The sequence below is a fragment of the Enoplosus armatus genome, chromosome 2, assembly GCF_043641665.1.
Source record: "Enoplosus armatus isolate fEnoArm2 chromosome 2, fEnoArm2.hap1, whole genome shotgun sequence".
Classification (NCBI taxonomy): Eukaryota; Metazoa; Chordata; class Actinopteri; order Centrarchiformes; family Enoplosidae; genus Enoplosus; species Enoplosus armatus.
Window position 1 is genome coordinate 22,203,408 of NC_092181.1, and position 26,791 is coordinate 22,230,198.

The 26,791-nt window shown below is 42.0% G+C and overlaps 2 protein-coding genes across 2 annotated transcripts in view; one reads left to right on the top strand and one right to left on the bottom strand.

Annotated features, from left to right (window-relative positions):
* The first annotated feature begins 1,647 nt into the window (after window positions 1-1,647).
* On the top strand, window positions 1,648-8,899 carry LOC139298831 (synaptogyrin-3-like). The gene is made up of 4 exons (XM_070921618.1): window positions 1,648-1,752; window positions 3,674-3,908; window positions 4,817-4,962; window positions 7,844-8,899. Exons 1-4 carry the CDS (start codon window positions 1,648-1,650, stop codon window positions 8,069-8,071), a joined length of 714 nt encoding a protein of 237 aa, XP_070777719.1. The 3' UTR covers window positions 8,072-8,899.
* Window positions 8,900-11,525: 2,626 nt separating this feature from the next.
* LOC139300098 (voltage-dependent T-type calcium channel subunit alpha-1H-like) overlaps window positions 11,526-26,791 on the bottom strand; it is a 38,813-nt gene continuing 23,547 nt past the window's right edge. The window contains exons 17-35 of the mRNA XM_070923089.1: window positions 25,430-25,741; window positions 24,792-24,892; window positions 24,389-24,512; window positions 23,648-23,716; window positions 23,272-23,456; window positions 23,052-23,178; window positions 21,756-21,881; window positions 21,557-21,646; window positions 20,932-21,124; window positions 19,214-19,365; window positions 18,980-19,089; window positions 18,759-18,892; window positions 18,606-18,676; window positions 16,429-16,507; window positions 15,993-16,114; window positions 15,298-15,615; window positions 15,049-15,199; window positions 13,569-14,128; window positions 11,526-12,221 (exon numbers count right to left, since the gene is read on the bottom strand). Coding sequence (XP_070779190.1) covers window positions 11,526-12,221; window positions 13,569-14,128; window positions 15,049-15,199; window positions 15,298-15,615; window positions 15,993-16,114; window positions 16,429-16,507; window positions 18,606-18,676; window positions 18,759-18,892; window positions 18,980-19,089; window positions 19,214-19,365; window positions 20,932-21,124; window positions 21,557-21,646; window positions 21,756-21,881; window positions 23,052-23,178; window positions 23,272-23,456; window positions 23,648-23,716; window positions 24,389-24,512; window positions 24,792-24,892; window positions 25,430-25,741 — 3,720 coding nt within the window. The remainder of the gene's footprint in view (window positions 12,222-13,568; window positions 14,129-15,048; window positions 15,200-15,297; window positions 15,616-15,992; window positions 16,115-16,428; window positions 16,508-18,605; window positions 18,677-18,758; window positions 18,893-18,979; window positions 19,090-19,213; window positions 19,366-20,931; window positions 21,125-21,556; window positions 21,647-21,755; window positions 21,882-23,051; window positions 23,179-23,271; window positions 23,457-23,647; window positions 23,717-24,388; window positions 24,513-24,791; window positions 24,893-25,429; window positions 25,742-26,791) is intronic.

The following is a 26,791-nucleotide window of genomic DNA, read 5'->3' on the forward strand; positions in this document are numbered from 1 at the left end:
GTTACAAGACTTTTTATTTATTTGACCTCAGGTGGTTCTCTGTCGTTGTCATGTTGACCAAGTTGAAACAGACTTGATGTCGTCTTCAACTAAGTTAAAATGATCCTTGACATAGAAGTGTAGACTAATAATGAATAATGAATAATATATAGCCAGACTGATACATCAGCATGGTTGATATTAACGTCGGCAGACTTTATCTCAACACAGATATCTCGTATTTGCTAATATGTTTGGCCAATAGGTCACAAAAAACTGCTGCACAGAAATGCTAAAGACCTTCCTGGTGCTGAAAATCCTTGCTAACTCACCAAATGTGTATTTATCCGCCGGTGAAAATAGTTCCCAACAAATTAACAATTTAGTCTTGTTTGAGTAACTTTTGCTCAACTCTATAGTGCCCAGCTGTTTATGGAAATTACTTGTGTTTTTAAAAAAATGAAACTATATTTGTGAGACATGTTTAAAGATTTATGTCTTCAGTTAGAACAGATGGGTTTGAGGCAGAGCGCCACAAAGAGGGTCAGGAAGTCAGAAAGTCTTGAGAGATGGACTGACAGCTTTTCATAGCATTTACTGACACTAACGAAATGTAGACTATCTACTAATTTACTATCTACTAATTTACAAACAAATATCTGAGCATTTTTTCTTCACTTTTTTTCTTTTAGCATCATGAGGGGAGCTTATATTTCACAATGAAAATAAACAACACATGTGGTGGATATTTTATAGGCTGACTGCTGCAATTATTTAATATATTTAAATTTGATAACTTTTGGGCCAACAAAATAATGATGAAGAATTCACAAATTACTAATATTCAATTACTATTGAAGTACTTGTACTTTACTTGAGTATTTCAATTTTACTTTCTACTTCTCCTCAAGCCAATGTTGTTGTATTTTTACTTAATTTATCTGACAACATTAATTACTACTTTCTTTGCAGATTCAGATTATTAATACAAAATATAAATCAACTAATACATTGCGATGGATTAAGCTACCCAGCAGTATATAAAGTAGTTAAGATTTGCTCCACCTTTAACAGCTGCAACATTAAAGTCATGAACACATTTATGCATCCATAATTATAATCCAATAATATAATGCACATTAGTCTGAAATTAGACATTCTGCATAATGAGTACTTTCACTTTTGGTACTTTAATTTTGATGCTAATACTTTTGCACTTGTACTACTGTTTGTAGCCTAACAGAGGATTTCAACACTGTGGTATTCCTACTAGTACTTTTACCACTGATATGGATCCAATGAGAGCTGATAAATGATAACACTGAAATATGGCCCAGCCCTAAATTATAGCCACAGCCTGCCATGGGAAATTTAGGTTAGCATAAAATGTATGAATCGCCTTTTGGGGGGGAAAGAAAGAAAAAAAACATCTTCTTCACAAGCCAACAAACAAAGCAAAAACAACAACGCTGAAGACAAAGCAAAGGGCTAAATGTGGGATTGTAATTGAACACTGGCGGTTATCTGCGGTGCAGCCTGTGATCTGCGCTCAGTGACGCGGTGTGACTTCACTCGGAGGCTGGAGGACGCCGCCGCCGCCGCGCGCAGCTCTCTGACCGTCTCCTCTCGTTGTCTCAGCGGGCTGACAGGCAGCAGAAAGCCGGAGGGATGGAGCCAGCGGGCGCGTACGGCGCCGGGAAGGCCGGGAGCTTCGCCTTCGATCCGGTCGCCTTCTTCACGCATCCCCGGACCATCCTCAGACTGATGTCGTGGGTAAGCCTCCTCTGCAATGTGTGGGTTGATATCAATGGACAGGCCTACCTGCTCCCCCTCCTCCCCCTGTCTCTCTGTCTCCCTGTCTCTCTCCCATTCACATCGTCTGTGTCTCTTCTCTTGTCGCTAATGTGTCTTTTATCCAGTCAAGATTAACATAAATCAGTATTTTTTTTATTATAAAAGGCTGAGTATCTTTCTGTTAAATCTCTGCCTTGCTGTTAATTTCAGCTCGGTGTAATAAACAGAACTATATTTTTGAGTGATGCAGCTTCTGGAGCTTCAGGCTCGGTGTCTGATTACCATATGTTTATCTGGAGCCTCTTTGTGTCTAGATTGAGCTCGTGTGAACGCTTTGGATTTAAATGTCCGCTAACCAGAATGTAACACCTCTCTGTCGTCTCTCCGGCGCGGTGCTGTGCAGCTGTGAGTCACCGTACAGCATTTAATGTGCACTGAAGGAACCAGGAACAATTTGGTCTTTAAAAGAGGCAAAGCAAGTCCCTCTGTCTCTGCGTGTCTCATGATTCAATTCAGTCCAACATGATTTGTCTTAACCAATTTGCCGGAGCTCCTTAAAACAAAACACATCTGGATCACAGCAGGATGAATGAGGGAAATAAATTACAGTTGTAAAAACAAGATGAAGACATGAAGCATTTGTTGAAGAAAAAACAGACATTATTAATTGGAACAGATGGATTGTAAGTTACATTTACTAAAGTACTGTACTTTAGTACAATTCTGAGGTACTTGTACTTTACTTAAGTATTTCCATTTTATGCTGCTTCTACTCTACCACATTTTGGAAGCCAATATTGTACTTTTACTCAACTACATTTATTAGTCACTAGTTACTTTGCAGTTACTTTGTTATTAATACTATCACACAAGACAAAGGAAAGCAGCAAATACTCACAGATGAGAGGCAGGAAATGTTTCTTTAGCTTGAAAAATGGCTTTCTTTCTTTCTTTCTTTCTTTTTAAGTTGTGATTATTTTGTCAATCAATTCAATTAATCAACTAACAGAGATATCTAAAGATTGGTAAATGAAGTTCTCACATTTATTTAGCATACTGTTGATAGTCCTTCATTGTGCAGTTACAGTAAGGGCCACATGTCCATCTCTATGTCGGTGTCCTGTATTTTATTCCATTCTTGAAGGAAATGAAAAAACAACATTTCTTAAAGTTTCAGTTCGCAATTAAATTGAGACCCACAACTCACTTTTGCCCCCTTTTGGGTTAATCCAGTCCAGGTGAATTGAATTTTGAAAAACTTGACAGCAGTGAGTCCTCTCTGAAACAATGTCCATGGTTACTTAGTAAGAATCCACAGACTCACAGAGTTTTCTGTGTTTTCTACTTCATACAGAAGATGGTTCTAATATCTGTTGACAGCGAGGTCATTGGATTATCAACAGTTACCAGAAAATTGCTTCTGGGAAGAAACACCGCTCTTAAGATTTCCTCAGAGGTGGATCTTAAAGTTAATCCCGGCAAATAAAACTGAAACCGTCTTCGTGGCTCAATACCAGTAAGAGCAAGTGGGAGGATGTTTTGTAATTTACGTGAACTGACCCTTTAAGAAACTTAGTTTGCTCTGTAAACTGTGTGTTATTAGTTCTGCAAAAGGAGTAAAACTTTGCCAGATAAATCTATAACTATCATGGCTAGATACATATCACGAGGGGTAATTGGGAAAATATGTTTTTTGTTTGTTTATTTGTAATTTGGTTGAACTAACCCTTTAAAACTATTACATAATTATAGAGAAGGAGTGTATCTTTGTATCTAGAGGTGTGTACTGGTGTGTCTGTGTGTGGCATGTATGAGGAATGACAGGCATTCATACACCAGTGTGAGTTCATTCTCTTCTCCCTGTTAGATAATAAACCGGCCCTCGTGTCTCTCCCCGCAGGTTTTCTCCATGGTGGTGTTCAGCTGCATCGTGAACGAGGGCTACATCAACATCGGCAGCGAGCGTTTGCTCTGCGTCTTCAACAACAACGCTGACGCATGTAACTATGGCGTCACTGTGGGCGTGGCCTGTTTCCTCGGCAGCATCTGTTTCCTGATCCTGGACATTTACTTTCCCTCCATCAGCAGCATCAGGGACAGAAGACGCGCAGTCCTGCTGGACCTGGTCTTCTCTGGTACCTATACACACAGATATCATGGACAAATATCATAACATAATTAAGTATTATGAAATATGTAGAGTAGTTTACAGAAGAAAAACAATATTTACAGCAAATGGAACAACTTTTAGTTATATGGAAGACAAAAAACTGTACCAAATAAAAAATAGAGTAAAGAAATAAAACTCTCATGTCTGTAGAGCAAATATGAAGCTACAGCCAGCAGCTGGTTAGCTTAGCTTAGCACAAAGACTGAAAACAGAGGGAAAACAACACATTATGATTTTACTCGAGGTTATGCGCGGCACTATGTCTTGGCAGGGATGTTGATGTTGTACAAAGATTCATGGTCTCCAGAGGATAAACTGTAATTACTTTGGTGATCTCCTGACTTTTCATCTAGCGCCATCATCAGTTTAAATATTTGATTTGTATGATTTTTTGGTTCATGCCAAACCAAAACTAATCAAAACTCTCATCAGCCTGCAGCTGGACTTTGTGTTTAGTGCTGATTAGCAAATGTTAGCATGCTGAACAAAGTTTGTTAAAGTTAAACTTGCTAAGTATCAGCACGTTAGCATTCACTTAAATATTGTAAATGTATATATTTTTATTTTCTATTTCTTATTTTTCTATTTTGTACATACTTTTATTTCTAAATTTATGCTGCTTTCTACGCTTGAATAGGAGCACCGGTACTGTACAATTTCCCCCCCGGGGATCAATAAAGTATTTCTGATTGTTATTGTGAGCATGTTAGCATGCTGATGTTAGCATTTAGCTCTGCTGTGCCTAAGTAGAGTCTCACTGCTGTCAGACGTTGTTAACAACAGCTGAGACAATGTTATCTGTATCTGAAGCAAGTTGCTCACTTAAAAGATATTATTCTTACCTTTTCTGACTCCTCTGTGTCCCGCCTCCAGGTCTTGCCAGCTTCCTGTGGTTCGTTGGCTTCTGTTTTCTGGCCAATCAGTGGCAGGCTACCTCTCCGGACGAGCTGCCATTGGCCCAGGGCTCCGACGCCGCCCGAGCCACCATCGCTTTCTGCTTCTTCTCCATCCTTACCTGGGTCTGTATGTTTATATGTGTGTGTGTGTGTGTGTGTGTGTGTGTAAACCTGACGTCTGTCTGTGTGTACACTTGTGTGTGTGTGTGTGTTCACCATCATGTTTGTGTGTATTTCAGGGTTATCAGTGTCTGCTGGCAATGAACAGATTTAAGAGCATTTCCTTCATGGAGGACAAGCAGAGGCTCCTGCCTAGGACCCCTCCCACCCTCTCTCTAGTCTAACACACACACACACACACACACACACTCTGAGTCCCACCTGTATATTACTGGTTGATTAAGGACAGTTTGTCATGTAGGCTCAGGTTTCATTCAGTGATAGTAGTTAAGTAGAATTGGCTGATTCAGAGTGGACTTGGGTGATATGGTTGAAGTTTATATGAAAATATCAATATACATAATTCTATAATTTATATACAATTTCTTTCCAATATTGATACATATGCACTGTATATATGCCATGTATCACATACAGTATAAGGTCATCAAATTGACGCTCAATGCATTGAGCAGTGATCCACTGTTTTGCATCAGATTTTAGAAGAATGATCATATAGTATTAACGTATCATGATATAATTCCACAGGAAGTCAACAAGCAATAACAATGACTCATTGCCAAATACCAAATCAGAGTTTTCACTTCTCATAGATTTGTTTATGGTTAATCTGTCTTCACTATAATCAAAATACATGTTCATGAGTTTGCGGGGGCCGAGGTGAACTGAAGGTTAGAGTTTCCTGAGTTTGATCCGCTGACCAGCAGGATGAATCTCGGTGGGGAAAGTTAAAGAGCAGTTCTTGCACGTCCTTCGTGCTGCTCTCAGCGAGACTTCCCCGGTTAAATAAAAGTTAAAAATAAAAAAGAATTGCAACAGAAACCGACTGATTTATTATCCATTGATAACTCAATGGAGCCCGTTAAAACAATCTTACCACCAAACCTATAGCAGCCATTCATCTCACTGTCAGACGAAGTGGAGAGGTTGAGCTGTAATTGTGTCAAGGAAGTACAATTACAAAAGATCTTTTTTTTAGTCTGTCAAGTCATTTTTCCCCCCAGTAGTACTGTGATAAATTATTCCAATATTCTTCTGTAGAGGATTTAGAGCATGTGACGGAGAGCGAAATCAATGCTCTTTTGACTTTTGCTGCTCTTTGGGGAAGTCTGCTGATTTTACAGTACTTTAAAGTTGGTGTACTAGTCGTGAGGGGTACAACTCATTGTGTAACATCTTTCTAAAATCTGAGAGTGACGTCATTAGGATTGTTTCAGCTTGGGCTCGGAGACTACTAACCTTCCGCCTTAGAAACTGGGGGCATGTAGTTTGAAAGAGGGGATTTACAGACCAGAGAGGGTAAAACATTTAATGCTTACGTAACGCTACAAGATGCTCCCAATTTGAAATGGAGGATCCAGCATTTTTGTAGTCTTAACACATTCTGAGGACTAAAAGTCGGGACATCTCGGCCTCTGCTGCACCGAGTTTGATTATTCTTTGAGTCCACCAACTTTATGAACGTACAATACTAAATTGCAGGACTTTTCTTTTAAGAACAGTTTTCCGAAGTGACCTAAATCTTTTGTATTCAGCTGCTTTTGTTTCTTCAATCCTCCTTTTTTTGAGTAACAACACTTCTAACCAAACTGTGCAGGTGTCCAGGTTTCTGTAATATCCATTTTCCACCACAGGAACTTAATGAAATGTTATGTGACATGTAAACATTGTCATAGGTTCTGGTTTTGTTTCCACTGTTCTGTTCACTTTGGGAACGAGTTCCTGGAACTCAATTTCAGCACTGCTCAGGATGTTATAGGAAATGCAAGTTTCAGGGACTTTCGGGAGTTGCCGTCAGCACTGTCGACTGTGATTAAGCTAGCAGATGTGTTCTACATCATAACAAGGATGTAACCACCCGTTTACCACTGAATCTGCATCAAATAGGACCACAATGGAGAATGCAATTCAGAAAGGGCTGGTCAGAGATTAACAACGAAGAGGTGCGTCAGAAGATTTCTTAGTGTCTGGCAGAAATGCAAATACAACACACAGCCGAGCAGTGCAGGAAAGAAATGTAAAGGATTATAACGAGATTATAGAAAAATGACAGATCACAATGGATCTGGTGGAGACAATCACAAAACTGTGAAGTGATTCGACATGCTGGATTCCATTTTGGGCCACAGACCAGCTTCTGCCAGCCAAAGCTATGATGTGTATCCATTCGTCCCAGCTTGTTAACGCTGTATACAGCCGACACTGAAGGAGGAACTTAGAACCAAAGCCTCACAAGTTACTTAAAAGTTTAGTTCATGGGAATCCCTAGATTACAGTTTTTCTTTTAGCCATGGTAGCAGAGTGTCTCTAGTCTATGTCAGCCGGTCCACCACTTTGGTCCAGAATGAAATATCTCAGCAACTATTGGATGGATTGGTATGAAACTTTGTGCAGGCACTCGAGGTCTCCAGAGGATGAATCCTACCCACTTTGTTAATCCTTTGATTTTTCATCTATTGCCAACATCAGGTCAAAGTTCCCATGTCTCCAATACGCTTGTTTATGCCCAACTACCTGCAAAACGAATGACATTCCCATCAGCCTCAGCTGTGCTTTGTGTTTAGTGCTAATTAGCAAATGTTAGCAAGCTAATACGCTAAACTAAGACGGTAAGCCTAGTAAACATTACACCTGCTAAACATCAGCATGTTAGCGTTATCATTGTGAGCCTGTTAGCACATTGATGTTTTGCTCAGAGCTTCTAGCATGGCTGCAGACTCTTAGCCTGCAACAGTAACCATGTATTTCTAATGCAAATCAGTGTGTGACTAACAGCCTCTGCTAACACGTGTGTGTGTGTGTGTGTGTGTGTGTTAACTAACAGGCTGTACTGACGTTGAGCGCACTGCGGCGCTTCTTAACTGGCAGCAACACGAACTTGTTCACATGGCAACACCTGGATCCCGCCCCCAGCAACGCCCGAGCTACACCGTACCCCATCGCCAACGGAGCTACCATAGTAACCACCAACCCCTATCAAGCCCCGCCCTTCACTGAAACCCTGGACCCCCAGAAACTCACACAGCAGAGACCCATGGCTCCTGCCTTCTAGAGACAGACAGACGGACAGACAGACAGAAAGAAAGAAAGAAAAACGAGGTGTGAGTTGAACGATGCTGCAAACGGCGCGGGCGCGGACAACTTTCTGCCTCGCTGATTAGCTCCCTTTCCATCCTCTCCTGGGATTGGCGGGATTTTGGGTCATGTGATGTATGATCTATTTTCACCACGGCAACTGCTGGCTCGGCTAAATTAGTTTGTAACTTTGTGTCAAGAATACTGTCTTCTGTTCACGCACACACATACACACACAGATATCGACGCACGCAAACACAGCTGTAGTCACTCACACCTGGAAACAGATATTATACATGTACACCTGGAAAACGTGTATATACACCTGGAAGCACACACACCTATACACACACCTTGACTGCATGTTCATATGGTGAGGTGCAGATTAACATAGATGTAGATCAGTGATGATGCTCCATCTGCCTTATAAAGGGATACAAGGTCTTTAGTGAAGGAAATATGGAGGACAGTGAAGCTGTTCTATGTAGCGCCTTTTATCTTCTTGTTTGCCCTCAGTCAGTCTGACCAATCAGAAGCTGCCCTGCAGACCCGTGGCCTCCCACTGTTTGAACTTAAGACAGACAGGCAGCTTGACCAATAGATTGTGAGGCAGCGAGTGAGGGTGGCAGAACTTACAGGAATCGGTACATTTTCTTGGCAAGGATATAAAGGCAGGACAGCTTAATGCATTCTGAATGCTATAGTGTTTTGGTGTGAAATATTCATGTGATTAAATATTTTATTGTGATATGCTGAAGTGGTAAAATGAAAAATAAAATCTATCCACCAACACCACCACCACTAACAGAGTTGTGAGTCTGCCTTTGTTCACATTTAAATAATCCCCTCTTTTGCTTCTTGCAATGTGTGAAACTCTTTTTTTTAAATATAATTATGTATTTAGACCAAGATCCAAGGATGTGTTGTGGCTTATTAATCAACATCTGCTGGAGGACCATAATTAGATACATTACTGGAGTTATGTTGAATTCATTAGCAGCAGCAGGCAGCAGCTGTGTGGTAGCTTTATTTTTGGATTAAGCGGCTCATGTTGAAGAACTGCAACCCATCATACTGTGTTTTTTCACCTCTTTATATGTGGGGGAAAGGACCGATTTAGAAGCAAGGTTACGGAGTCAAATGAAAGTCAGACAGGAAGTGGTTTTATTCCAGCACTGTCCAATGTTACTGCAGGTGAGCTTACTGTATATCATTCCCTGCTTTCATTCTGCAGGAACATTATACAATATTATGAACTTTTGCATCATCCAGAGTCATCGTCATCATCATCATCATCATTATAATCAACATCCTATGACGCTGACATCATCATCATCCATCATCGCCAGTGGCAGCAGATACATTGACATTCAAAAATGTAGAAATTCACCTTTGTAGTTCTTATATCATCTCTGCTGTGTTAATAAAATATAATCTTAGCCTTTGTCTACAAAGTTTTACACCGTTATATCACCTGAATAAGCCCTTCTGTACAGCTGCTTCTGTCTAAATTTCGCCCCGCACCCATACAGCATAATGTCCTCAAACATCAGTAGAGACAGGCCAGCTCCAGCTTCAGACAGCAGGGGGCAATCTAACTCTGCAGACCTCTGATCACATGCTTCATACTCACCTGCGTCTGAACTACCTCTACCCTGAGAATACTAAGACAGAGAAAAGGAAAGTGGAGGGGGTGAGAAACTAAGCTGACTGAACATTCGAATGGGTGGGATCAGGAAAAAAGCGAGGTAGAGACTACGAAAGCCTAGGTCACACTACACGATTTTAACTCAGAGGCTCTAAGCGCAAGTTGATTTATTTTTTCTGACTGTCAGGGTTGGGTGGATCCAGGCGTGGGAGGTTTCTCAAAACATCCCAAAGATGTCCAAGTTTGACTGCAATCTGAGAATAATCAAGCAACCTCCAGTGGCAGTTTACTGTAGGTACGAAAAATAGGAAGATCAGTCATTTTAAAAAACAGAGACTCCCACTCATTTAGATATAAGTTTCTCACATTGCTCCACTTTTAACAAGCTGCTGTACAATTAGTTTTTCTTTTTTGAGGAATAAATCTCTAATAAAATGTGCCTGCACCAATCTATATAAGCGTGCAAATTACAAATGAAGCATTTACATATAAAATTCTTTTTCAGCTTTAACGTTTGTAAGTTTATCATCTAAAAATCCATTTCTTTTGTAAACATAAACTAATTTCTGCACAACAGAGTGAGAAATTAGGGAATTGTACTTAAAGTAAACAGTTCTGGCAAATTTGACTAAATTAGATGCCGTGTGTAGAGGTGAAAAAACTGGTTGATAGATAAATCACCTGAAAATTTATTTTCAACTATTTTGATAATTGATTAATCAATTTTCAAGCAAAAATGCCACATATTTGGGCATCCCGGTAGCTCCCCTGGTAGAGCGCATAACATTTATTAAGGCCGAGTCCTTACAGCAGCGAACCCGGGCCCTTTGCTGCATGTCATCCCCTCTCTCTCTCCTGCCTTTCCTGTTTCTCTTAAGCTGTCACTATCAAAAAAAGGCAAAAACAACAGAAACCATGTGTTTCTAATGCAAATCAGTGTGTGACCAACAGCCTCTGCTAACACGTATGTGTGTGTGTGTGTTACTAACAGGCTGTACTGACGTTGCACGAAATATTTGATGGTTCAAGCCTCTTAAATGTGAAGACTTGTGGCTTTTCCATGTCAAACATTATAGTGGATTGAATATCTTTGGATATTGGACTCTTGGTGGGGAAAAAAAGCTATTTGAAGACTTGAAGACGTCACCTTGGGAAATTGTAATGAACCTTCTTCTATTCTTTCTGATGTTTTATAGACCGACAGATGGATTTATTTATCAATAAAGTAATCTGCAGATGAACTGATAATTACAATAATCATTAGTTGCAGTCCCTGGCTGTGTTATCTCTTGGTCAACATGTCTATGTGCACATCAGTCAGTAACTTAATCTGTACTGCACCTTTTCAGGTCATTTTGTCTACTTCTCTGACCAAGGCTTTAGGTGCGAGGTAAAGGATGACAGTGAGGGCAGAAGGAGGAGAGCAAGCAAGGGGAAGGTTAAATAGAGTAAATATAGCAGGGGAGTGACTACTATGTCTGAACTAAAGCTAGGACTATGATAGAAGTAAAGGAAACGTCTTCTCGTGTGCATCTTGTGTGCAAATAGCACAAAGGGTCTTTGAACACATACACACTCATACACACACAGTCTGAAAGAGTCCTGCTCACACACCATGTGAAAATCTTGTGATTGAACGGGACGAGGCGAGGGGCGGGGCCCAAAACAGGAAACAGTTATCCTTCCTGTTTTGGATTGTGGCTCCCGCCCCTCTCGTGTGCTTCAGCAGCACATCTGGCTCCTCCACTTCAGAGAATAACCAATCCAGTGTCACCGAGTTTCTTTAGTCATCCACAGAACTTCCCTCTGGTTGATTAGGAGAGGGGGTTGTGGCATCAAATGACAAAGTCCGCCTTCTCAAATCAACACTGCTGTCCATTAGCTGAGTTGCCATAGTAACCGGCTCCTCTCCTGGCGGTGGGCTCATCCTCTGCTTCCTGTTCCTGCCCGACACCGGAGACACTGATTGGCTGAGGCGGCTCCTGTGCTCCCCGGGGCTCGGGGTGAGGTGTCTGCTTTTGTGTGAGGAGCTGGGAGGAAGTTGTGTGTGCGAGTGCGTGTGAACAGAACTGTTAATACGGCTGACTTCCTCATCTGCGTCGTCTAACTGGGGTTCTGAGCTGGACCCGGGGCTGGCCGCTCTGGAGCTGCAGAGCGCCGCTGATAAGGTGGATTCACCGCTGGGGACTTTCAGACTGGACAGGCTTTGCGGACTGACAGGCCTCTTCTCGACATCTGTTTCTGGCTGCGAGCCACAGATGGCCTGCTCAGGTACACGTTCTTGTCCAGTGGTTTCACTGTGGCTCCGGCTGTGGCTCCTGCATGAGATGACTCTCTGGGGGTGTGTATATTTCAGTGTGTGGACACTGGACGATCGCTGGCGTGGTGGTGTGGAAGAGACAGTGGGCACAGCGAGGTGAGGCTCTGCCAGATCATCAACTGAATCGCTTTGATCCACAGAGTCACAGCGCACAGCCTCCTGCAGAATCAAACACACAGATGGCACAAGCTTCATTATGTGTCAGTTTCTGCAAGAAAAACAATTTTCAAAATGTTTTATAAAAAATACACTGTGGTAATTTGGCAATAGTGACAGGATTTTGCAGAGGCAGTCTGTTACAACTTTAAACAAGTTAAACAACAATGCTTGCATTCATGGATCAAAACACAAATGCAGAATGGTGACAACATGTTTTTAATCATTTTTTGTCATTATAAACCCATTTTGTTCGCTGTAATCATTGCTCCTTTCCATACTGGTCATGAAGCAAAGAGCAACTACACTGTAAAACATGGCAGACAAAATCCACAGTCCTTGTTCTTTATTCTTAATGTATTCTTAACTTGAGGCTTCAGCAGGCTTCTGAGTTGCTGAGCCAAACAAAGCGGGTATTTTCTTATATGAGAGGCTGAACAAGGAAACACTGTCCAGGGAAACACCAAAAAAGAATTTCATACAAAAATGACGGTAATTTTGGAAGATACCCAGCTGATTTGTCTAACTCAGACTGCTGAAGCCTCATATATATATATATATATATATATATATATATATATATATATATATATATATATTAGCTTTGTCTGAACTTTGAAATGCATTTTTGCACAGAATGAGGACTGTGGATTTTGTCCCCCATGTTGAACAGTATCGTCACTCTAGGAAGGGATCTCTTCATGGTCAGTATGGTGGGGAGAAAGAATTACAGCAACTAATAACTCTTTCAATGTACATACAGGCATGCGAGTGTCATATTCAGGGAGAGCTTTAAAAAAAACATGCCAGTTGTTTTGGATGTTTTTGCCCATTTTTCTACAAGTAACTACATATCACATATTCTTTCCATTAGAGCTGAAGATGAAGATGCAAATGTTGCTTTTATGTTTTAGGTCTTCGGATGTATTTTTCAATTGGTTTCCATTCATTTCCATACAGTATGAAAATCAATTAGCAGACTCCATCCATCACAGTGAACGTAAGGTCTGCTGCACAAATCTTTGTGAGAGCTTTTTATCATTGTGCGTTAATGCAGTTTCATTGCAGATTCAAGTCTGCAGTGTATTTCCATGCAACCACAATGAAAAAAATAAATGTAGGCTTAATGTTCAGTGACGAATTACATAACCCAAGCACATTCAAGAGTCTGCTAATGGATTTTTAAACTATATGGACATGTATGGAAACCAATGGATGCATAGACTGGCAGTAAAACTAATAAAAGAAAATCTAAAACTGTACAGCATGCTTTTGAAAATGGTAAAAAATTAAAAACACGTGTGTGTGTGTGTGTGTGTGAAGAGAGGAGAGGAGGTGATAATAACACACCTGTCTCCGTAACTGTCTGCTCGCAGTGCGGAAGGATGCTGGTCTCCTCGGGACTGAACTATCTGGAACGTAGGAGGGACTCAGCTTGTTTCTGTCTAAACTGTCTTCAGGATTGAGCCAATGAGAAGGACGTCTGCTGCCACTGTGGGTGGGACTCAGTCTGAGTGAGGGATGTCTGTCTATACTGTGGCTGTACATGAGTTTAGGTCTGTCTGTGTTGTGGTCTGGATTGAGCCTGTATCCGTCCATACTGTGAGTAGAGCTGAGTCTGTGTCTGTTTATCCGATGGGCCGGGCTGAACTTATATCCGTCTATGCTGTGAGCTGAGTTGAGTCTGTGTCTGTTCATTCTGTGAGCTGGACTAAGCCTGTATCCCTCCATACTGTCAGCTGGACTGAGTCTGTGTGGGGAGTGTCTGTCGATGCTCTGAGAGGTGCTGAGGCAGATCTTTGGCCTCAAGCTGCGTCCAGACCCCAGCGAAGCGTGGCTGATGGCCGGCAGAGCTCCTGGAACCTGCAGCAGTGAGCCGCCTCCACTGGAGCCCAGAGAGGACATGGAGCCTGCAGAAGAATGATGTGGCAAAGATCATATGGAAACACTAATGAAAAGAAAAAGACAGAGTAAAAGACAGAGTAAGGCGCAGTATTTCTAAAGAGGGAAGTATCATTGAAAACAAGAACTGTCTAGACTTTGGATGGATTTTTAGATGATGTTAATGTTTTCCAAATATATACTTTTATATTCAACATGCAATACAAGAGGGAGGGAAAGACTTACAAACTTACAAAAACGAACACAGATTCACTCTTATCCGACCAGACAGTCTTCATATGATTAGCAGATGTCAGTTTTCTATAGTATACTGTATATGAGTCCTATCTAAGGGAACAAGTATTAACAAGTATAAACAAATATTCCAAAACCTACTAACAAGTATTTTCTGTGTATACAAAGCCTGATATTCCTCTGTGCCATAGACTTCCATTTTTGTCCAAAAACATAACAATGAACCACACTGTTGCACTGAGTGACATGTTCCTTCATCCCTGTGAATATAAACACTGTAGTTTATTTTGAGTCGACCTGGGTTTTATCACAGTATGATTTTTTTGGGGCTTTCCTCTGCTCTCTGTTCATTCTTTGATTTAAACTTGTACACATAAATAAAACTCGAAATTGATTAATTTGCTATTTTAACAAAGCTATTCTAAAGTGCAGCAGACCAGCAGTAGTGGAAAATAAACTGTCACCCATGTGCTTCACAGGCATACACTCGGCCTACCAATCTGTCACTAATATTAAAAAAAAAAAATCTCCCTCTCAATAATAAGGTCTGTAATAACAGTAAGGTTGTACCACATCACATCTCGACTGCCTTCTATGCTATTTATGGAAGCAATAATCTTTACAGCAATCAGTTAGTGGTTATAGCACGTTAAATCTGTTCCTTAATTTAATTGGCTATAAACAACCAAATTACCTGAGTAGCTGTAGCCGGAGAGGGCCTCGTGGCCAATGGGAGGATAAGGGGAGCATCTGAGTGGCTGAACGTAGCTGTCGCTGGGGAGAGACAGCATGCGTCCCATGCTCAGCAGGTTGCCATGGGAACACTCCTCATCATCAACCTGCACCTGCCACATGAGATCATCAGCGCTGTCACCGTTATTGTCACTTCCACTCCCTTCCCTCTCACACATGCAGAAACATGAACATGCACTCTGTCCGTTACCTGGGCAGGTGTGTCCACATTTGGCCCCAGGTCTCCGCCCACAGACGCAGTGCTGAGGCGTCGGTTTGCCTCCTCCCTCTCCCTCATCTCCTCCCTCTCCCTCATCTCTTCCCTCTCCCTCCTCTCTTCCCTCTCCTCCATCTCCTCCAGCTGGGCCTCCTTGTTGCTGTCCTCCAGGTGCTTCATCAGAACGGCTACGACCACGTTGACCAGCACGAACTGAGCCGTGAGGACGAAGGTGACGAAGTAAACGGGAGAGATCAGGGGCAGGTAGGTGAGGCAGTGGCGATCCTGCGGACGACACTCTCGCAACGTGTCCTGAACAACGAAGGTTAGAGGAGAGGATAGAGATTATGAAGCAATAAAGAAAACTCATAATAGATAAAGGGATTTAAGGTGATCTATTCATGCACAACCTTGTACTTCCTCTCTTCTCCAACAGAAGGAGATGTTGTCCTGAGTGTGAAAAGACCTTGAGCCTGTCACAGAAGAATAATACACTCTCCTAACCCTCTGATGTCAGCAGCTCTTAGTCTGTCATAAAAAACAGTGATCTTCTCTCTGCTTAATGCAGCGCCTGTCTCATAACCGATGCTTTGAGACACACTCATATGCACAGACACAAACATGGAACTGGCCATCTATCCATCCTCTTAAAAACTCAGCACAGAGCAGGGGACAGGAAGAGAAATAACCTTCATAATCCCATTCCAGTTGTCCCCGGTAGACACCCTGAAGAGTGTGAGGAAAGCCATGCCAAAGTTGTCAAAGGTGGCGTGGCGACTAAGACCCTCACATGGGTTTTCGTCTGAACACTCTGAAAGAGGATGAAAAGAGGAAAAGAGTATTAGAGGCAGGAAGTGTGAGAGAGGAAGGCGAGGGGAGAGAAGAAAGAGAATTGTGTGTAGATTAGAGCACTGATTAGTACACTGATTCTAAATTGTAAATAAATAATTAATGTGTGTAACACAACAGAATTTATGCACGTTACGTAATCCACTGATATCTCACCAGTGTCATCTGAGGCACACACACCAATTTATATACATGCACACACTCATGTGCCTGCGCGTACACGCTCACACCCTAACCCACGAACATGCATGCTCGTACACGCACACACACACTAACCCAGTTTTCCAAAGAGCTCAACTCCCAGAGCTGCATAGATGAAGAACAGCAACATGAAGAGCAGACCCAGATTCCCCACCTAGACAGACATATTACACGCACACACAGATATATACAGTGTATGATACATAGAAAAAAAGACATGTACAGTATACATCAAGAGAGACGCAAACATGCAAACAGATAGAAAGGGGCCATAGACAGAAAAGCCCTATTGCATTGATGTTTGCTACACCTTGAAAAACTATTAGGAACCACCATGATACCTGGAGATGAATCATATCTCAGATTTTAGTTACAGAGGTGCACGTTCATAGCCTGGATCCAGTCCTCATGACTTACAAACGTGCCTGTTAATTCTAATTACGAAGCAATTCACAGGGACTTGGCTTGCCTTCCCACAGAGTAGGAGGTATGGAGATGTCTAATTAGATGACGGATAAACCTATTGATGAAGCGCAGCGAAAGCACTCGGACACCACTGCGAAGACCTGGGTTCAATCCCCAGCGGTGATCCGTAAACTTCAAAGACAATTTGCATTATTTGTGGGTGGGAAGGAAGTGAAGGATCATGGGTATTTTGCTGCACTAGAGATTCATCCCGGTTTGTTGGAACACCTGTGTAGACAAACATGGGATCTAGGAGGGATAATGCGCTATGATTTTGGATTTACCCATTCAAATTTGGGATGAAAAATTTAAATGGATATAATTTAGCTGCATTTCAGGAGCAAACAGTTTATAAATGACTACTTGCCCTGCATACCTGTTTGTTCTCATTTACCGTGCACCACCCTTCCCCTTTCTCCCTCTACTCTCATTTCTGGTAGGGTTCCCTGAGGGTCCGCTGAGCCAGGGGGCTTTGGTAGATCCTTCCTGAAGCCTTCCCCTTCCCCTCCTTAAGTCTAAGAGTCACACAAGGGGCTGTAGGCACAGCAGTTAAATGCTAATGTCAATATGCAAACACGCTCACAATGTTAACAGGTTGATATTTAGCAGTAATGTTTACCATGCTCACCATCTTAGTTTAGCGTGTTAGTATGTTAATATTTGCTTTTAACACAAAGTACAGCTGAGGCTGATGAGAATGTCATTAGTTTTGCTGGTATTTGGTCATAAACCAACGTATTGGACAAATTAAAAATTTGATCTGATGATGGCGCTAAAGTTAAGGGATCACAGAAGTTATTACAATTCATCCTGAGGGGACATGAATGTGTGAACCAAATTTCAGTCTATCCAATAGGACTATGCAAATGTGAACCTCATGGTGGCGCTAGAGGAAAAGGCAGAGAATCACCAGTCATCACGATTCAGCCTCTTGGAAACATGAATATCATAGTTGAGATTTTTCAGTCTGGACCAAAGTGGTGGACCGACCAACTGAAATAGCCATCCCCGGAGCCACTAATGTGTCTAAAGACAGTTACATGTGCAGCTGATGGTTTAGTCAATGACACTGCATCAGAAAATGCAGCATCCTCAATGAGACAGGCGTTCCAGCAAACAACACTTGAACCAGGCCTCACAAACCGCTGTTGCCGCTTCACAGAGCAGTGTCACCCTGAAATGTTTTGATCAATCAGATATGTGCAATTGTCCATAGCTGGTATTATATTTGGTTGTATGTAGCTTGTAGCATTGTGCTACTTTTACTCTTCCTCTCGCAAGCAGGAGAAAAATACTGCAGCTGTGATAACTTGACAGAGTTTTACGATCCTGCCTCAAAGGAGAATAAATTGCTGTGTGGTGTCTTTGTGTGTGATAAGCTTTCAGACTGGACTTTCTGGTTCATATTTTATCTACTCACAGATACCAAGTAGCAAGACAATCGCACCAAAGCAGCCGTGAAGTTATGATTTAAGTGGTGGTTTATCAGCCACACTGATACATTTAAGGATCAGCAATTAGCCTTTAGCTAAACATGAGGATGTCTTTGTGCTTATTTGGTGCTTATTTGGTGTCATTAGTTTAACACTGAACAGTCTGTTGGGGGAATCGTGTGTGTGTGTGTGTGTGTGTGTGTGTGTGTGTGTGTGTATGTGTGTTTGGGGGGGGGGGGGGGGGCTGGGGGGGTAATTAGAAAAACAAGCTGTATGCAATTCTTCAGATCTGGAAACCAGGCTAGGAGTTAAAGAGACGTTGTATATTTTACAGCTATGAGTGTTGCCTCTTACCTGAGGCAGCGCTTGAATCACTGTGTCCAACAGGGCTCTCATTCCTGTAGCCATCTTCAACAGCTTCAACACTGAAACAATGAAATGTGTCAGCTCTCATCAGCCCACATTGTGTTTGTGTCACTGTGTGTGTGTGTGTGTGTGTGTGTGTACCTCTTGTTATCCTTAGGACTCTCATGATGCGTATGATTGTGGGGTTGATGGGGAGGGAAGCATTCAGGTCTATTTCCTCCAGTGTTATTCCCATGATGGACATCAACACAATGGCGAGGTCCAGCTGGTTCCATCTTGACACACACACACAATTTAAATTTCTCTAAGGATGAAGCAGTATGTTTGTGAGTGTCTTTGTATTCATGTGAGAGCTTGAATACCTCTCTTTGAAAAAGCGGCGCAGGCCAAAAGCGATAAGTTTGAGAATGGCCTCGATGACAAAAACCACCGTGAAGACGTAATTGCAGTACTTCAGTATCTCCTCGAGGTACTGCAGGACACACAGACACAGAGACGCACACTTCAAAAGCCCACTGTGGCTGTACTGTACCACCGCTGTACCGCTTCATTACTATGGTTCTAGGGCAGGTGGTAGAAGGTGTTGCCATGGTTACCTGAGGCTGGTTGTAGTGCTCCATGCTCATGGTGAGGAGGTTTGTGAAGATGATGATGGTGATGAAGAGATCCATGTAGTGGCTGGTGCACACGGTGTGGATGGATAGACGCAATGGGGAGTAGTCAGCGTAATATGGCTTCTCCTGGGCCTCTGCGTCACACACACACACACACACACACACACACACACACACACACACACACACACACAGTCATTAAAATGCTTCTGAAAGAAAAATATGATAAGGCCTATGAAGTCACTGATGAAGTGGGTGCCAAGTGGCGCACTGCTGTGAGTGTGCATATGTGTGTGTGTGTGTGTGTGTGTTTGTACAGACTAAAAGTGCCACCTCAGGAATTCAGTCCTATCCATCATGCACACGCGCACACACACACTTCATGGCACCTCAAGGTGTCTTTGGGCAGAAACCCTCGCTGTCTGCTGCCAGACAGTTAACTGACTAAGAGGAAAGCACTACTAGAGATTACACTGCAGAGAGAGAAGGACGGAGTGAGACAGAAGTGAGGTAGAGCGAGAGAGAAAAAGAAAGGCAGAAAGTGTTAAGTGTGTTTCTGAGCATAATATAGGCAGAAATTATGCATGTACTCTCACAGTATGTATGTAGAAAAAAAGAGGTTTATCTTATGAACAAAACAAAACACTAAACATTTGAACAAAAGTATGTGGACGCTTGTGTATGTTTGGTCTGGAGATATCCTTAGGGTTACCGCTTTGTGACAACCTTTTCCTCCTTCAACATGACAATGTCCTGGTGCACAAAGCCGGGTCCATACAGAAATGTTTTTTTTCCAGGTTGGTGTGGCAGAACTTGACTGGCCTACTCAGAGCCCTGATCTGAACCCCATCCAGCACCTTTGGGATGAACCAGAACGCCTGTGGGCCAGGCCTTATCGCCCAACATCAGTGCCAGACCTCGCTAATCCTGGAAGTCCACTGGATGAAGCTGCATCACATTCTGGTTTTCGAAACATTTCAGAGGTGGAGAGTCTTTAAATGGTCTAATCTTGAGCAGCCACATTTCAATTATTGTTTAGAGCAGTTTGACTTGAGGTGATTACACATTTGCTGCTGATTCCTGATCAATGAGGCAACAGATAGTTTGTGGCTGTATTTTAATTGTTTTAAATACTATACACAGTGCGCCATCTTTCCTTTATTTTGTGTCTGTTATATATTAGCAGAAGGAAAAACGTAACCTTCCTTCTCTTCCTTCACAGACATTGAAGGAGAAGTTGTTTTTGCTATATGTATGTCAATAACTAAGGCATCATTACATAAAATTCATGTTAATTAAATAGTAACGGTAAAAAATGAATTACACACTTAGGAGACGTGAACGGCAAAACCAGACCAGATTTGAAAAGATCCACACATAGTCTTGTGTCCAGTGGACACTGACACACCAGTTAACATGACAGCAGATCATCTCCAGCAGCTGCGATGAAGCCAGAATGAACTGGACACTGGGAGTAATGGGAGTTGTGGCTAAATGGAAGCATATACAAGCCAGGTTTCAAAATCTTGTGGAAAGCCTTCCTATAAGAGGCTGTTATAGCAGCATATTAATGCCAATGGTTGTGAAATGTCATGTTAAATAATCACAATATGGGTGTAATGTTCAGGTGTCCACATACTTTTGGCCATCTATTGTATCTCTTTCACTCCCTCTCCCCCCTTCCCCTCCTGCTCTCTCACTTCTCCTCCTCTTCTCCAACCGTCTCTGTCGTTTCTCCTCCCTCAGCCGCGCCTCCTCCTCCTCCTGCTGCTGGCGACACTTGTGAAAGTTTTCCACCACCACGCCCACAAACATGTTGAGCACGAAGAAGCTGACGATGAGGAGGAAAGAGATGAAAAACAGCAGCATCCAAGGGTTGTTGTTTCTTATCGGCTGCAGAGATATAGAGAGAGAAAATGGAAGAAGAGATGAGGAGGGGTGGCATGGGGACAAGAAGGGAAAAGAGGAGGACCAAACAGTGACGAGAGAGGGTGAGGAGGAGTGGAGAGGAAGATGGGGAGAGAGCATAAACAAGAAGACAATGTAAATCCTGAGTCAGCACTGAAACTGCAAGCACTGTCAACTCACATCTATTTATCCGTCTGCCTTTTTTCTTCCCTTACACCTCCCTTCTCTCCTGAAATATTTCCCCTTTATGCTTGAAACAAACACGATCAAATGGTGCCCTAGACTGACACAAAACAGAACCAAAACACAGTGAAATACAATAAACACTGGCTGAATGGTTTGTATGTCTCCCTAATATTCATTTTTTTTACTTCCCACAACCTCCCTCTTCCTCTGTATGTGTGTGTGTCTCTTCACCTGCTGGTCCACTCCGACAGCATCCAGGCCATCATACATGATGCTGACCCAGCCGTCTTTACATGACAGCACAAACAGAGACATCAGCGCCTGGAAGCGTGAGGCACATACAAATTAGTGCCATGCTGTCAATCAGCATGTAAGTGCAGGTGTCAGTCCTGTAGGTGTGTGTGTCAGTGTGTGCACATGTGTGACAAACCTGTCCCAGGTTGTCAAAGTTGTATTTCCGACGGACCCAGCGGTATCCTGTCTCCAGACACTGGGTTTTATTGGTGATGTTACTCACATCGAGCCCGTCACAGTAGAAGAACTTCCCTTTAAACAGCTGCATACACAGACAGATGTGCGAACACAGACAGAAGCATAAAAGAACACTGTATCCTCAAGGTAATGTAAATAAAGCTTCATAGGGCGAGATAAGATTGATGTATTGGTGTAAAGTAAATTACTCCGCGAGTGCCTACAGGTCCACTGCATGTTACAGCTAAGACATCCAAGTGCCATCTGGTCCAGTCTGCCTCACAGTCATTACAAGCACAGAAACACTCCGTACAGGAGAAGATCATTCAGTGGTAGTGTGTTTGTAAGAAACATATGCCTGCGGGTTAATATTAGCTTCAGCGTTCATCAAGCATCATTTCCTGTGCAATAATTGATTTGAATATTTGCAAAAATGGAAACTAGCATAAACTCTAGAGGAGGAGAGCTTACAAAAGGCCTTTACATTGAATGGCTTTTCGTACAGAAATCCGTACCTTAAAATGAAGTAATGTGGATGTGAGTTATGGGCAGTTCAACCACAGATTACAGATAAAGGATTTCTGAAGGATTTCGAGGCCTTAAGATGTGAAACTATCCAGTATTTCAAAAGAAACAAAAAGCAGTTACTCGTCAAAAGTAGCAATGAAATAAACATATTTTTCTTTCTTACACCTTTAACTACCACTGTTTTACAACATGATCATTTTATTGATCCTTCCTTTTATATCTTGTACAACTGGGGCTTGTTAAAGTTTTTATTAAAAACAAGTAATTTATCAGTCTGTTTTGAATATTGAAAAACTGATTAAAATTGCCTAAAATAAATAAATAATAAAGTTAATTTATTGATAAAATTAATAATACAAAAATCCAGGTGAAAGTCGGATTTAAAAAATACATTCTCAGCACAATCCCTCTGCAGTTCAACCATTGTTTTTTAATTACTTCCAGGGACTCTGGTGCATAATCAGCAGCTCATTTGCATTTCCTCCCAATTTTTCTCTTCACTTTTTATTACCTGAAGCATTTTCAGAGATACGCCTCGTTTATTTTAAACCAGGACGAACAGTTTCTTCTTGTAGAAGAAAAGACAACAAGCTTTGGATGTTTGGGCACATTAAACCGGGTGACAAATAAAAGTATTTTTCAATGAAGACCTGCATTAAACAAAATGAATGGGGCTTATCTTCAGCCAACAGACGATGAACAGGGAATATACAGTGTAAATGTTTACCTGGACTCCCAGAATTCCAAACACGATGAAAAAAGCACAGCAGATGAGGACAATATTCCCAATGGGTCTGAGAGATGTGATCAGAGTCTCCACCACCAGTTTTAAACCAGGAGCTCGACTTATCACCCTGCGACACACACAGTCACAGACATGCTACAAAAGTACAGATACAGGTAATATTAATGGAGTAAACACAAGAGAAAGTCTCCCGTACTCCTACCTGAGTGGTCGCAGCGTGCGCAGCAGACGAAGCACGCGGAGGATGCCTAAGATTCGATTACCACCTGCTGATGCGATGGAGACCAGGATGTCCACCATCGACACAAACACCAGCAGTCCGTCTAAGATATTCCAGCTGCTCTGCAGGTACACACCGTTTCCAAAGTACAGGCCCAGAGCTACCACCTTGACACACACACACACACACACACACACAGATCAAGTAAAATTACTGGAATAATAAAATAATATGAGGTATAAAATGAGACTGAAAGCTATTCTGATCCCCACCCAGGGAGAAAATTGCCCTTTTACAAGATGAGAAAATGACTTTGGAGTGAAGTGCTCATTCAGAAAACGTGTCTTGTTATGGTTACCTTGATCATCATTTCACCCACGAAGATCACAGTGAAGATGTAATTGGACACACTGAGGAACACCCGCTCCTGTCACACAGACACACACACACACACACACACACGTGAGAGTGTGTACACACACACACAGAGAAGCACATTTGTCAGTTTAAAGGTTTCGCTTCCCAGCTTTAATTCTCAGTTCTAACTAACTGCAACATGTTACATAACAAGCAGGAAAAAAATCTGTTATGATTGTAAAAGAAACATAATAAAAACATACCGAGAACAGCATATGTTCTTGTAATGACTCCCCAAACTGCTCTTACATCAGCAACAAACATATGAGCTCCACTGTAATCGACAGCTTGGGTTGTGTTTGTGATTTTCTACCCTTCTATCTTTGTGAGGACTGATATTTAATTTTAAACCTTGACAGTGAGGACGTTTTGGCCGGTCCTCACTTCTTTAAAGGGCCAAGTTTATTTGTATTGCAGCTTTCAGACACAGTGCTTTACATAAGGAATAAAAATACATTAAAACAATATTCAAAAACACATTGATGATGGAAATAATATCAATAGAATAGTATAAAATAGACCAGGCCAGAGAGGGGAGACAGTTTCAGTGCAAAATTACAACCATGAATTTAGGTTAAAGGTTGGGTTTAGACATTTTGTGCTAGGGAATGCATTATGTCAATGAGGGTCCTCACAAGTATAGAGGAAAAAAAAAACAAATGAATGCGTGTGTTTGTGCTACCATGCTGTTGGACTGTATGTCAGGTCTCTCCAGTGCAATGGTGATACAATTAAGGAAGATGAAGAGGAGGATGATGTGATCAAACATCTTGTGACTTATGACCCTCTGACACCACGACCTGAACCTAAAGAGAGTGAAAGAGAAGGAAGGAGGGTCATCAGCTACTCCTCTATTTATGATATGATTTGCACTTATCACTCATCACCTACATCACTTCCATCACTGCATTTGTCAACACAACGTGAATGTTTTCACTTGGCCAGATTTAATTGATAAAATTGTATTACTAAGCCTTTGCTGCAACCTTCACACTTTAACTGTGAATTTCACACATGCTGTGGTTTAAGCCACCTAGGCCACTCAGGGGGCTATCAGGGGCTGTGTGTGTGGAGTGTGTATTTACCGGTTTTGTGGAGCAAACACATAGAGAGACCACTCTTCATGCTCGAGGCACCACTGAGGCTCATATGGCTCCAGTATCTTCTTCAGCTTCTTACATAAACTCTGGAAGGAACACACACACACACATTTGCACATGACAATATGAGCACACTTGCATAAACATACAATTACTTTTTTTTTTTTTTTTTTTACGTTAGTTCAGTTTCTATATCATATTAATTAAGATCATGCAGTGTTCTTATAATTTAGAATGAAGTTAAAATGATTGGACTTGGTGGTAAACAGTTAATTGTAGCAGTGACCTCATGTTGTATCAGTATGTGTACATAAAAATTCCAACACAGCAGGTTTTTCAAACAATGTTCTCAATATTTCCTCCACCCTGCTCATAATTAAAATTTAGCTAATTAAATATTTTCAAAGTTACAGTTTCAAAGTGTCTAAGGTCACTGAGGTTGGAATTTATGCCTTCGCAAGATAATTAGCAGAAGTTTTTACAAGCCTAAACAAGTTCTTTTATTAACTTGTTTTAACTCGAAAATAACAGAAGCGGGACACCATCAAAATGCCTTCTCCTTCTGACTTTAACATGAACCACTTAAACAGCCTAACATCTATATGTTTTCATCTGAGCTGCACCTCCTCGATCTCGTCCTCTTCCTGGTCGCCGTGGTAATGTGTGGTCAGAGGAGCATCGTCGTAGCAGTGGTCAGGGAGGTGAAAGGTGGTGCCATTGCAGTCTGGCGGGTGGAGCATGGGCACCTGCAGGTACTCCGGCAGGTCCAGAGACTGTTCCCTGCTGCTGGGGATGGAGCTTGTGTGTGTGTCGGACAGCAGGGACTCCATCTCCCCTGACTGGCTCTTCCTGTGGAGGCTGGGAGCTCGGCTGAGGCTGGTCCAGCTGGAGCGCCGGCTCTCTGGCCCGCTGTCCCACAGAGACTGTGAAGACACCTTAGAACAACAACAAGTGGTTGGATTTCTGACTGACTTTTCAAGAGCACATAAAGATTTCAATCTACACAGATTAAAGGTACCCTGTGGAATTTTTGGCCAGTAGCGGTGCTGTGGAGCAATGTTTTGCTCTACCAGCCTGCACATGAGGACAAACATTACGGCTGTACGATTAATCGAAACGCGATCACGATCTCAATTCAGGCCTCTATGCAATCTCATTTATATGTGACAACGATTCTGCCATATTTGTTTTAGCAGGGAGATCTGTTGCATCAAAACACACACTCCTAATTCATGCCTAAACTGTATCAACAAGTGACAAGTGAGCGTTACTCCACGTGACAAACTGTGCACAAGAAAAGGGGGCCATGACATCAATGTAAACAAATCTAACGTGTGAGAGACAGAGGAGTAAAATGCGGTGAACAAAAAAGCTCTTTAGGAACAACAAAAATATGTCATAGTTGCAGAACCTCATCGATGGTGAGGAAGAACAAATATATTTATCCACCTTGTGTTCTGACAAAAATGCTGTGCTTGTACCATAAAAAAAGAAGATGATGACAGTCAAAAGCACCTACATTAGTACAACCACCTGAAATGTCATAAAAAAGGGCAGGAAAACTTCAGTGGAAAATCCCTATTGTCAACCACTCAAACATACATAGCTGGAGAGAACACCGACACTGACAGCAGCGTGCCACCAACAGACAGCGACGGTCGAAAAGAGCAGCAATGCACCGCACAGGTTACACTCTCTGCCACACATTTTTCTCCTGCGATGATTGTGACACACCACATGATCAGAGCTGACAGCACGTTTGCTTGGATCAACTTGAGTGTTAAACATATTGACACATAGACCCGAGACATGAGTCAACAGAACAGGTTCCCAGCCGGACCCAGTTAGACTGTAGACTAAACCCTGTAAATTGAACCCCGCCCGACTTGTGTCTATGGTTGGACGTCGGTTACTAGGAACCAAGTCGACCCATGAAGACCTTTAGTATCTGTGAAGAAGACAAACCGGAAAACAAAAGACTTTTG

Coding starts and splice junctions, on each gene's coding strand:
- LOC139298831 (XM_070921618.1), top strand. CDS start 1,648: ATGGAGCCAGCGGGCGCGTACGGCGCCGGGAAGGCCGGGAGCTTCGCC. Junction 3,909..4,816: donor GCTGGACCTGGTCTTCTCTG/GTACCTATACAC, acceptor TCCCGCCTCCAG/GTCTTGCCAGCTTCCTGTGG. Junction 4,963..7,843: donor TCTTCTCCATCCTTACCTGG/GTCTGTATGTTT, acceptor GTTAACTAACAG/GCTGTACTGACGTTGAGCGC.